This window comes from Acomys minous (genome assembly GCF_964271855.1).
Source record: "Acomys minous genome assembly, chromosome: 2".
In the NCBI taxonomy this organism is placed as follows: Eukaryota; Metazoa; Chordata; class Mammalia; order Rodentia; family Muridae; genus Acomys; species Acomys minous.
This window is the reverse complement of record NC_140484.1, coordinates 59,805,219-59,818,744: the sequence shown is the minus strand read 5'-3', so window position 1 is coordinate 59,818,744 and position 13,526 is coordinate 59,805,219. Positions and strand designations below refer to the sequence as shown.

The 13,526-nt window shown below is 50.5% G+C and overlaps 1 protein-coding gene across 1 annotated transcript in view; it reads right to left on the bottom strand.

The window, feature by feature from the left end:
• STK32C (serine/threonine kinase 32C) overlaps positions 1-13,122 on the bottom strand; it is an 82,037-nt gene extending 68,915 nt beyond the window's left edge. Inside the window, exon 1 of the mRNA XM_084751018.1 lies at positions 12,727-13,122. Coding sequence (XP_084607144.1) covers positions 12,727-12,991 — 265 coding nt within the window. The 5' untranslated portion in view covers positions 12,992-13,122. The remainder of the gene's footprint in view (positions 1-12,726) is intronic.
• Between the last annotated feature and the right edge of the window lie 404 nt (positions 13,123-13,526).

Below are 13,526 nucleotides of genomic sequence, written 5' to 3'. Positions count from 1 at the left end.
GTCATCTTTTTGGCTCATCTTGCTGAGTACTGGGATTATAGGCATGAATCAACAAAGCCTGACCACAGGGCTTGCTCTTGACCATGCTGAATTTGGGACATCTTACAGGACATACAGGGAATGATGTCAAATCAGAGACTGGAAAGAGAAAGACAAGCCCCAGCTGTGGGCAGAAGTTTGAGAACCCTCCCTTGAGCTTTCTTCAAGGTGGAGCTGAGCAGCTGGAACCTTGTGCCTAGCACCTTTCCTCAGCAGACTGGCTATGAGATGTGCCACACTGTCCTATGCAGTGGGCCTCTTGTCCCATTAAGAACGGGTTCTGTGGCACACACACACAAGAAAGTGGAATGTATGTCATCTGGTTCCACGCCTCAGTACCTGCACAGAGCCATGTGGGCACTCCCATTGGTACCTCTGAGGGCAAAGACATGCACATCTCACTGGGTCTCTACTTGGGTATATATTTGCTGGGCTATAGGCTCAACACTCTAACCAGAGCAATCAGAAGTAGCTGTGGTTGAACAAAGTGGATTTAAGGCTCATTGCAAAATCTTGGAGAGCACACACCATGGAGAATGTACAATGCCTCAGAAAGATGTTGCTATAAAAGACAGGTGACAGGTTTAGGGGTTTGGGTAGGTGAACTCCAAGAGGATTTGAGGTACCAGGGTTTAGCATATGGGTAACGTTATGGTTGGGGATCTTCATAATTCTTACATAGGGGCAACGAGGCTACCTGAAGCTGTGGCTGGTAAAGCAGCCACTGTCCCCATGTCAGCCAGTATGATGAGCAGCAGCCCTCACTCAGGTTAGCCCAGACAGGATCTCAGTGGTTAGGTTGAGACATGTCACGTTTCAGGTGATGTTCATATGTAGAGGTCTTGTTTTGTCCTGGTCCTAGGTATCAGAGTGTCGTGGAGTGCTCTGTGAATCTTTTGTGTTCTGCAAAGAATGTCAAAGCCCCATTGGGAGTGTCAAGCCAGCTAGCTATGGTGGTGGCTGCTGCCCGTCCCATAGGACATGCAAAAGTACAACTCCAATAGGCAGGCTGTTTTCCAAAGTGGGACATCAGCCCACATTCCCACAAATAATGTGCAGTAAGTGCACAGAAAATATGATGAGCTGAGTGAATGAAGCAAAGGGGAAAGATGGATCTTAAGCAGGTAAAACAACCAGGCTTGGGCTTTAAAGACAACTCTCCCTAGAGGCAAGGAGCACACCCAGGATAGAGACCTCAGCTTCTGCAACATCCTTCTAAAACAGAAGCCAGTGTCCCCCGGGAGAGTTAGCTGACCCTAGGTCTGGGTCAGGAAACATGCTGGCTAAGCCTGGAATATTGTGTGCCAGGATGTCAGAACATTTTCAACAGAAAGCAGCCACAAATGTTGACGGGGCGTGCCAACAGAGGCAGGGAAGCAATGCGAACAGCATGCTAGGTAGAGCTGGATCAAATCCCACAGCATGAAACAAATGTCTGTATGTGCACGGTAGGACAAGGGACTGAACAGCCAAATGATAGAAGAGACACAAATCATTACAGAAAGAGGGGTCTTCTCAAGAAGGTGACTATGACCTTCTCTACAAAACCCTCATGGCTCACCAGCTACCCCCGGGCCCCACCCCCCGCCGCCACACTCTTTCACAATGGTTCTTCCTCCAGACCAATTTTGGGTTTGGGGGCCTCCAACAGTGTGAGCTAATAAACCTCTTCCCTGTATCAGAAGCTTTGGGCAGTTATTTCATTACAGTGACAAAAAAGCTGACTCACACAGCACCTTAGCCGTGCGATCTAATCTATATCACGATGAATGGTGTGGACCGTGCGAGCGTTCGATAAGCCATGTCAAATGGTCCTTGGCCTCTGTGGTCTTCCCCCACAAATACCACAGTCCCTGACTAATCCCAAAGGGAAGATAGAATAGCTGCTGACTAGGGGGTGGGGTACTATAAACATGGGAGTGGCCATCAGAAACACCGGACAAGAGATGCTGCCACAACCACGAGAGGCCTAAGGAGACACAACCCTAAATCTCATGTGGGATCCGGGCGGGGGGTTGGGACAGAGGGGACATTAAGGCAGAATTATAGAAATGTGAATACAGCACAGACACTGTTCATCAACAGTGTATCCCTCCTGTGTCACTGGCTTTGACTTACCCTGCATTTTCTTTGGAGAAAGGTACCACTATGTAGCCAAGGCTAGCCCTAAACTCACACTCCCCCTGCCTTAGTCTTCCCAATGCTGGAATTAAAGGGTATGTACTATTATACCAGAGTACAAACATACCACACTAAGGTAAGATCATAACGTGAAAAAAAAATAGGCTTTGGGTATACAGGTCCTCTACCAGCTTTCCTACAGATCCAAATATTCTAAAATAAATTTGTTAGAAAAAAAGTTGCCAAGAAGAAATGTATATGTTGTGTATGTTCAAGTGTGGGTAAGACAGAGAGATGACAAACAAACAAGAAATAAATGGCTGCTGTACGAATGCTGGGATTACATAAGACAACGGATTTCCTAAGGTTTTTTTTCCTTGTCACTTTCATTACATAAGAAAAAGCTATAAAGGGGGGGAAGATCGTGTGGTGAGTATCTGGCAGTTCGGTAGAGGATCTATATAATTTATCACCCAAACCAGGACAGTCATGAGGGAAAGGGGACACTATTAATAACCATGCTAGGTCAGCAGCTGGAAGCCAATGTCTCAGATGACCCCAGGTGCCTGATCACTGCATGGAAGTGGGGCTCACAGGTCTGACTCTCTAGGCCAGTGGCAGTGACCCTTGGAAGGAACCTGAGGGTCAGAAGGGAGGTCAAGTTAGGCAAAGAAGGGCAGGAGGGGTCTCTGGAAATTGGGAGAGGACATGTGACATAGGAGAACGAGGCGAGGGCCTGGCACCTCCTCATCCAGAACAGCTCCACCTAGATTGCCCTGCACCCCACCCTGCCTGTCAGTGCCTGTGCCAACCCCAGATCCAGAGTGGTAATCTTCACCCTCTTCCTGCCCTCTGGGACTCAGTCACTGAAGACCTATTCAGATTTGCACGCTGTCCCTTCTGAGGCGCCACCTAACTCAGGGCACGTAGGTAGGGTCATCTTCTCAGTAACTGTGCCCTGTATGTTCAGAACACCCAGCCCACTCACGTGCGCCAACCAACTCCTGAGTCTAAGTCCCTCTTGCTGGGGACACCACAGTACTGCTGCAAGGGCCTGATGATACCAGGGACACAAGGGGCCTGGGGTCCTGCCATCTCTTTTAAAGCCGTTTGCATTTTCCTTCCTTTTTGTTTCATTTTCCCCCTACTTCCTCTCTCTGTCGCCGCGCTTTATAAACGCTCTTTTCTGCCTATGGAACTAAAACATGACTCCAGAGACACAAAGTAAGCTTGATGTTCAGAAGAAAGCCAAGCGGTAGGGGGTAGGGGTGCAGTCAGTGAAGTGCCTGCAAGGGCAAATGTGAGGATCTGAGTTCGAGTCTCCAGCCACACACAAAAGGAAAGCCGTGGTGGTGCACATCTAAATGAAGCACAGCACTTAGCTGGAAGAGACAGATGTGTCCCCGAAGCTTGCTGGTCAGCCAACCTAGCCAGTCTCTGAGCTCTGAGCTGAGAGAAGCTATCTCAGAAAATAAAGGGAAGAGCCTCAGAAGTCACTCAAGCCTGACCTCTGGCCTCCACAGGCATGTGCACACGTACCCACACGAACTCGTGCATGCACCACACCCAGACACACAAACACAAAAATAAATACATAGGAGGAAAGGGCAAGACAAAGGGGCCAAAACAAACAAGACTCTCGGACAGACATCAGCAGATCCTACAGAGGTCACCCAGGAACTGAGTCCAGAGTCTGTGGGAGGTTTCCAGAAAAGTCTCTGCAACCAGACGGAGACAGGGCCACAGCTGAGCAGTGACACGCCCCCTACACACACACAAAACACACAGCCCACAGCAGACACACATCCCTGACTTCTTGGCCTCACTTTCCAAAGACAGAACATGGCTTTCGTCAGAATAGAGAGTTTTATACACACACACACACACACACACACACACACACACACACACACACACACCTTGCCCCAAAGGCCTTTGGTGCTTCAAACTCTGTATGCGAGCAGGTCGGGGGTGCTCCACATGTGCTGAGTGGCCTCAGCTAAGCTGGCACCATGCATGGCGCAGGCCTGAACCACCAGGAAAGGCATTATACACTATTGGGAAGCTCTCTAAAGGGAGATCACTGTGGGAAGATGTGCTGGCCACAGCAATTCCAGCCCATTCCAGCTACTCCCTCTTGCTGTTCAAACTCTTGTCAACAGCCTTGATCCCAAGCAAGCCCAGCCCACCTGCAAGCAGGACCTGTGAAGCTACTTTCCTCGGTCCAAGTGGGACCTGGAACTGACCCCACAGCAGATGCAGGAGAAGGGATTCTGCCATCAACGCTGATCCTCAAGAACCCTGCCACCTTCCACTTCTGCCCTGGTATCTCACCACAGAGACTGTGGGAAGTGAGAAGCCAAAGACCATGAGGACAACTGAGTTCAAATGTGTCCCCAGGTTCTTGGGTGTTCCTTTCAGAAGGCCCAGACCAACTCCCACCCTTCTGGCCAGTATATGCTTGGTCCTTAGTTCCTCCCTTCTAGAGGGATGAGGCTCAGGTGACGTGACCTCAGAGTGTACCATTGCTGAAAGTTCATTTGGTGGAGACTCGAGGCTAGAAGCAGATTCCCACAGCTCCTCTGCCCTCATAGAACAGCACCCCAGTGGACACATCAAAGTCTCAGAAGAGACCTGAGCCGCTCTGTTGTGAAGGCCACTTGAGGAAAGTGCTCAGTGTTCCTGAGTGATTTGTTAAGTATCACGATGCCCTAACACGCTGGCGGCAGCAGGAACTCTTGGGATCTGACTCCTGAGTGAGGAAGCCACCTTCACGTCTAACCCCATGAACATCACAAATCCCCTGGGCACAGAATCACAAGACACAATAAGAATGCTTATTAATTCACCATAGTTTGGGGTACCTTATCAATAAAAGATAACCAGCACGATGATTCCCAGAGCACCAAGTGAGTCTGCCTTGAGAGACAGAATGCCAGCGGGTCTTGTCTCGAGCCAGGAATTGTAAGTAGCTCCAAGGCTAGATATGGCAGGTGACTATGGCACCTAGGGAAAGGCAAGGATGCAAGGAGACAGCACTCAAGCTGCCATGGGCCTTTTCCTAGACTCAGGGCCTTATGTCAACAGCAGCAACAAAATGTCATGCACACGAATGCTAGAAAGTACTGGTGACACCCACAATGAACTCAGGGACACCCCACACACATGCTGTTTACTTCTCCCTGTGGTCATAAGGCAAGCCTTCCACATTCGAAGCATGAAGAGTCATATGATAATTCTGAAAGCCCAGAAACCTTCTCAAAGTCAACTTCTTAAATCACTGTGAAAAATGGAATGTGCCTGTTCCTATTTTTAATAAATTGGGGGCGACACTGCTTCCCACCTGCACCATCTCCTTGGCTTCAGAACTGAAATAACAGCGAGCTGGGGTTTCGCACAATCCACATGGGCCAGAGTATGGGAGGAAGCGTGCTAGAGACCAGTGTGGGCTCCCAGGTCACATTCAGGGGAACAGGGATAGGAGGAACTCCTGCCTCATACATAGCCAGACCCAGGCAAGTCGGCAAGTGTTGGGTCTGTGCTGGTTTCCCAGCCACGATGGCCTGTGTAACTTCCCTGGTTCTTTTAAACAACAGGTTTCAAGTCGATGGGAAATGAGTTTTTGATGAAGCAGGCTCTCTGATTTTTAGAAATAGCAAAATGGCGTTAATAACAGTTTCTACCATGATTGTCCTAAATGTTGATCGTTATAGTTATTCAACATGGGGGACCATGGTGATTAATATCAACAATTTGATAGAATCTGGAGTCACCTGAGGAACAAGCTTCTGAACATGTTGATGAAGGAGTTTCTGGATTTGGTTAACTGAGGTGGGAAAAAACCATCCTGACTATGGGCGGCACCATGCCACGGGTCAAGGTCCTTGCATGGCATTAAAAGAAGCAAGCTGAGCACCAGCGTTCATCTCTCTTCCTGCTTCCTGACTGTAGATCCAATGTGACCTCACACTCCTGCCACCATGCCTCCCCTGCTGTGGTGGACTGTGTACCCTCAGACTGTGAGCCAAAATAAACGCTCTCTTTTTGTCGGGCATTTTGTCACACCAATGGAAAGAGTAACAAATACAGTCTCTGCCTGACTCGGGTAGGAGGGGAGCATTGGTTCTGACTGGAGACAGAATGACATGCTCACCCTGGGGAGACAGCACCAAACCCAATGCAAGGGGGAACAGCTAAGCAGACTGAGCCCCGTCATGTGCCAGCGTATTAGCAATAAAGGCTCACTGTCACCAGAGTTTGTGACTCAGAACAGACGGAAGGGCACAGGAACACAGCTCGTCGTATTTCCGGGTGCAAAGGAAAAGCCTAGTTAGAAAGGAAGAATGGCACCAACGGAGGTCTCAGTCTTTTGGCTAAAGTGAACCACAAATGCGACTCTGAACTTCCTCCCAAGGAAGGAAACATGACCAGGGCCACAGGGCCCCAACCTTCAGCAGGACCAGTGGCAGTGTAGACTTCAGCACCCACGGGTATGGAAGCTTGTAGGAACACATATCCTTCTTGTAACAACATTTGCAAAAGGAAGACACGGTGACGGACAGGACAGCCACCCCTCAGCAGCCATGCCCGAGGTGAATTTTTTGGTTGCCCTACAAGCAGTGTGCCAGCCACGTTTTGGTTACACATGGGAAAGGATTTGTCTGAAAGCTTAAGGGGCAGCATGTAGATACAAACACACTGACTACAAGGTTCTAGTGACAGTGGGAACAAGTGGCAACTCAGTGAGAAGTGGCAGCAGCAGCAGCCACCGGTGTGGAGCCAGAATCCAGGAAAGCCAGGCACGTATCCACTTTAGTGCCCGTAGCTCATTATGGCCCACAGTATGTAGGTCTTTGTTTGTTTGTTTGTTTGTTTGTTTTGCTTTGTTTTTTGAGACAGGGTCTCTCTGTGTGTTGGCCTTGGCTGTCCTGGACTTGCTGTGTAGACCAGGCTGGCCTTGAACTCACAACGATCTGCCTGCCTCTGCCTCCCAAGTGCTGGGATCAAAGGCATATGCCACTACGCCCAGTGGTATGCAGGTCTTACCAGCTCCCTGTCCTCACTCAACAGCATACCTGCTGCATACTCACCTTATACTCAAATTTCTCGCTATTTGAACTCTGTCCATGGACCAGGGACATTTCCTGGGAGCTGGCAGGAGATAAATCAGTCAGATCTCTAGACCCCCTTGAACCAGAATCTGTGTCTCCAAACCCCTCCCCCTGGGGCACGTAGGCACCAATGACCCTTTGAAAATCTGTGTGAGCTGTCCAAGCCAACTGTTTAGAAGAAATACTTTCCCACAGCTTGACCTCCCTCAGACCCCCACCCACCCCATGCCCGCCAGCATTTCTGTGAACCTCATGAGCAGAGAGAAGCCCTGAACAAAAAAAACAACTTCCAATCCTGTCTGCATTGCTTCTCAACTGAAAACTGGGTGGTTAAATTTTTAAACAAAAAGATGGCTTATTTTTAGCCCTGTAAACTGCACAACCAGATGGATAGACACACAAGAGATGACATTTGTTACATAAAAACGCCCGACAGTGGGGTCCCAAGTCCACTCCAGAGGGGGCGTCATTGGCCAGAAGGAAAAGAAGCCCTGGGCTCCACAGGCATTCAAGGATCCTCCTGGGCCTGTGTTCTGTACCTGCGACTCAGGAACTCAAGAAAAAAAAAATCCAAAGAAGCAAGTGACCAAGAGAGCAACTACTGGCCAACCTTTCCAACCTACACCCAGGTCCCTCCACACCTGGGAGCTGTTCAGACAAGGCTACAACCAGGGAGAAGCCTCATTATCAGCAGCCAAACGCTTCTCCCTGCCTGGGAAGAGAGAATCGTCAACAACCCAGTCCTGAGTCCATGGGAGTCCTCCTCTCCCTTACCGAAGGGCTCCGAGGCAAATGACTGAGGGGACAACGGAGTCGGGAGGGCACTTGCCATCTGAGCATGGTAGCCTGAGTTCAATCCTCTGAACACACATTTTTAAAGTCAGGTGTGATGACCCGCACTTGTAGTGCCAACACTGGGGAGGCAGAGACAGGAAGATCCCTGGAGGTCACTGGATAACCAGCCTAGCCTACTGGGCAGGCTGCAGGCCAGCGATAGGCCCTGTCTCAAAAACAAAACAAAACAAAAGGCAAAAACAAAAACAAAGCAGTGCCTGAAGAACAACACCCAAGACTGCCCTCTGACACAGACAGACAGACAGACAGACACACACACACACACACACACACACACACACACACACACACACACCTCAACCTCAAGGCCGCAGCTGGCTGGACAAAGTCTCTTTAGTAAACTGGGCCAAACTGACATTTTGAAGCACAGGCGATCTTGATTAGGGACCAGCAGCCTGAGGCTCAGCACCTCACTCTGTGCTTTCTGAGCTCTGGGTAATAACATCAATGAAAGAGAGGCAAGTGTCACTCTACAACTCGAGTCATGGGTTCAGGTGGCACGACATGCCTCCCAGGACACCCAACGAAAGTCACCAAAGTGCTACAAAGACTAACAAGGGTCTCAGCAAAGTAGCCACATTCAAGATGAATATACTCCAGTTGGTTGGTTGGTTTCTGATTTTTTCAGTCTCACTACATAGCCCAGCCTGGTCTCAAACTCCTGATCCTCCCACCTCAGAGTCCTATGTGCTGGGATTACAAGCAATGCTTGGCAAATGAATGTTTGAATCGGTAGTCTCTTTGGCCAGCATTAACTGTGTGAAGCAGGACCAGTAAAAAGGCCCCAGTCACAGCCCAACAATGAAATGGAACCAACATACAGGAAGACTGAGAAACTCCGAGCCTACACATGCCCTCGACCTGGTCAACCTAAGAAAATGCGGAGCTCAAAGAGCAAGGCGTTATTCTCAGTGAGTCAGAATTCTCAATATAAAAAGCAAAACTGGGCCAGTGAGATGACTCAGTAGGTGAAGGCGCTGTCTACCAAGCCTGAGTTTGATCCGTGGAACCGATAGGTCAGAAGAGAACCAACTCTCTCAGATTGGCCCTCTGCCTTCCACGTGTGTGCCACAGTATGTGTATGACAGCCCAAAGTCGACTGACTCTCAGACAGTCTCCCTTCCCATCCAAGAGAGGCAGCCCTGGACACCTGCTGTGACATAGCTACAGCATGTCTAGAAGTGTGTCCTAAGGTGGCAGTGCCAAACGCAGAGATGAGCATGCAAAAACATTCATGGCTACGTAGTTTATGATATTTCAAAAATGTCTTTCAGTAGAAGTTAAGGAAACTGAGTAATGACATCTACGCAGAGGAAGATATACTGACTGTTCCTCAGAGTCACCGGGACTTAGACAAGAGATGCCTGAAGCTCACCCTGGGCCAGCCCACCTCCACAGGCTGAACCTCTACTTCTCCAGGAAGGGGCCTGAAGTCTTTCAAGAGTGTCCACTGAATATGGTACACCACCCAGGTGGAGAACTACTGACGTCAATCTGGCAGCCAGATGATGCTTTGGAACTCTTAGATGTTGGTGATGTTGATAAATAAAAAAGCAGGTTACAACAAAACGGTGTGTAGAACATGATCCCATTTATGCACAAAATGGGGGGAAAAGGTGTCTCTCCACAGCTATAAGTGTGACTGCATTCCTAGATCCCTGGAAGAAAGCCTAGGAGAGACGGGTAGCACCCAGACGTTCACCTGGGGACCTCGTCATGCTGAACACTCATTTTGGCATAAAGCATAATTTCTTTTTCAAATGTATACATTATGATGCACTTAAAATTAGAAAATTTCGAAACAGGGTTTCTCTGTTTTAGCCCTGGCTGTCCTGGAACTCCCTCTGTAGACCAGGCCGGCCTCGAATTCACAGAGATCTGCCTGCCTCTGCCTCCCGACTGCTGGGATTAAAGGCATGTGCCACCACCTGCCGGTGAAAAATAGGGTTTTTAATCTTTCTTCTTAGAGCAGTGTTTTAAATGTCTGGGTCCCTCCCTTGTTCTGTGCTCCCTGGCCTACAGCACTGGAGAGGCACCCTCACTCATTTCCAGGGTTCTGGATGGTCTGAGATGGTAAGCCCCAGTCAGCTAGGATGGACCAATGACTGTCTTAACAGGGTACAATAGTGAGAAGGTGCTAGAAGCCCCTCAGTATGACAGGATCATTCCAGCAGTGACAGGAGGCTTCTCTCCAACTGAATTTCTAGTAGAAGTTGGAACATAAAGCGAATGCCTTGGGGAAGGAAGCAGGGCTTTTGGTTGAGGAAGAAGTATAGGGAATTCTTCTTTTGCCCCAAATACCTGCCAGGGAAAAACAGCACACTGGGGTTCCAGGCAGATTAATAGGAACCGAGGCCATGTGAGATCTTATTTGGCACAACTATACTCTTTAGTTGCAATTTACCTGCTACTTTGTTAAATTGCCTTCCTATTTTCTTCTTTTTTCCCCTCCTTTGCTGAGCAAATTTGATATATTAATTAGGTGTTTTAATCTAAAAAAAAAAAAATTCATCAGAAGGTCTCCCATTACCATGGCAACTGTACAGTTCCAGCACATGCAAGTCACTAGCATAGCACGGCCGCCTCTTAGGCCCCCCACTACATCAGGAAAAGAGGATGACTTGTGTACCCCGAAACACAGGATTCCAGGCCCTACTCCCTCTCTGAAGGCTGCTCTCTGTCCCAGCTGCACCCTTTCCAGGTAAATGACTCCTAACACCTTCACAGGAAGCACTGCATGGAAGGAAACCATGACCCTCTTTGTGCCCTGCTAATGACACAGACAAGAGGAGCAGAGTGGCTACCCATCCCGAGAGCATTCTCAGACGCCAGGCCCGTTACCCCACTTGGTCACTCAAACCCACAAAAACCCAGTCAAGTCCTGGAGGTACGTCAATCCAGGACCACACACCCAACGAGGAACACAGCCTGTGCCACATCGTGCAAAACAAGGCCCAGTGAGCCACGTCAGTGGATCAATTCTCAATTCACGTAAGCCCAGAACAGTCAGTGCCTCTGCCATCCTGCTTTAAGCAAGTAAGGAGGTAGGTTCTCAAGTCACAGAGTGCACCGCAGCTGACCTTGCTCCCCTGCCCCTCTGATAACCCTTGAGTTCTGAGACAGCACACCATGAAGAAGGGAGAATGGACTTAGACAGGCAACCGCAGCCCCTGCACTACATCTGTTTCTGTTTCTACCCTGCTGCCTTGGAGACGCAGAGACATGGAAGGGTTAGCCAGCCTGTGGCTGGCACCAGCAAGTGCTGAAATCAAATGTATTTCCCAGACCTCTCTCATCTTGCAGCCAGAAATCCAGTGCAAGTCCATTTACTGATCTGCTCTTTCTTACAACTGGGTAGCCTTTTGGTTTGGTTTGGTTTTGTCTTAAATTCTTAGTACTGATGTTGAAAATAAGAACATAACGTCTGAATGAATCCTGGTGTCCCCAAGTTAAGAGCCCAATGACCAGCCGCCTCAGATCACAATGTGCCTGATGCAGACAGACCTGAATACCCTTCCCCCGCTGCCCATACTCAGCAGAGGCCTGGAACTCACTGGCCTGGCTCCATGCCTCCCATTTCTGTAAGGAAAGCCAACGTGTAGCCCCACGTGCTCTCCAACACAGGCCTGAGTTCTGATTATTGTAATTTCCTAAATGCTTAAATTATTTATTGGAAATAAGTAGCTTGGGCTCCTATGCTGAACTGTGTTCTAAAATTATAAAAAATCCATCATATCTCTGTAGGCTGCCTACAAATGAAAATGCATATTTCAACTATTTTAAGAAAATGTCAAAAAAAAAAAAACCCATCAAGTGTGTCATGGTTGTACCATTTAAAATTATCTGCATGGCATCTGTAGAAAAGGAGCTATATGTTGCATGTGAACCCATAATAGTTCTCCCAAAGCTGCATCCAGCAGGTGCTAAGTCAAAGGTCCCTGTGGCCAGCACTGGTCCCAGCTGTTGTACCAGCTGGCTGGCACCTGTCACCTCCAGCTTCCCACCAGATTGCCCTGCTACTCAAGAGACACTGGTCCTCCAAGTCTTTCCTGCAGAAAGACTTCACAGAATCCGAGTTCCCCGAGGGCGGGTCTTTGCACAAAGGCAGAGATTGACTGTGCAGAATAATCCGGTGTGTGTTCTGGGCTTGCAGGGTGCATGGCAAACTGAAGGGCCCAGGCCCCTGTGCCACCTGTGGGGCAGCCACCTCACTTCACAAACTGCACACCGAGAGAGCACCCCCCTGGAATTAAAAGTAACCACACAGCCTGCACATCACCCATAAAGGAAAATGAAAACACGCGGTGTGCGTTAGAGGGTGGTGTCGCGCCTGAGCCTGGAGCCTCCGCGATCACTGACTCTCATTGCTTTGCCCCGCTGTGCTGTGACTGAAAACGGGACGCGCATGGGGACCTCAGTCGTGGTCCAGTAGTTTCCCCGGAAACGCAGACGCCCCAAGAAGCGGTCCCATCCAGGCGGTGACTGTGTCCCAACGCAGAGAAATACCACCCCCACGTCCTCCTTGCGACATCGCGCGAGGTCTCCAGGGGCCCGGGTACCCAGCTGTCCCCGGGAGTCCCCAGTGGGCGGTTTCACTCACCGTCCTCCTTGTCGTCAAACACCGGCCTCCGCGCGCTGGCTGCCGATATGGACGACATAGACATCCTCTTCTTCCACTTGCTCCACTGAAACAGGGGGCGCGGCTGCGCGCGGGCATCCCCGGCGTCCCGGGCCCGGGGCTGGCTGGCAGCGGCCAGCGGCTGGGCGGGGGGCGCATCGGAGCCCGCGGGGCGCGGGCGACCGGGAGGCGGCGAGCCGGGGGGCGCCGCAGCGCTGCTGCCCCTGCGCTCGGCGCCGCTCCTCATCGCCAGGCCTGGGTATGCGCAGCGGCCGCAGCCCGGAACATGGCCTGCCGCCCGGCCCAGCAAGAACAGCAGCGCTAGGTGCCGGCAGGGCCGGCCGTGCTTCTAGTATCAGCTCTGGCTCGCCCGGGCTACCGACCCGCCCGCGGATAGCGAGCAGCAGGGCGGGGCCCGAGGGGTGGAGTTCGGAACCGGGGCGGGGCCGGGGCGGGGCTGATATTAAATTCAGCGCACCGCGGGCAGCGTGGGCTACCCGCGAAGAAGGGTCAAGTTCGCGTGGGCTCAAAGACCCTGGCACTGAAAAGGCAGCGGGGATAAGAGCGAGAGTGGACAGATGCCTGTCTCCTCGCTATCTTAAAGCGCCCGAAAGACCAGGGACGGGACTCTCCTTCACAGGGCGACGGAGACCTTTGGGGGCCTGCAGGAATGCTGTGACAGGAGAGCAATCGGGAATCCCCTGGGCTTTGGAACCTCCGCTGTCTTCGTAGAAAAAGTCGACTGCTGATTTCTGCCACTCGATCCTTAGAAACCTCAAACT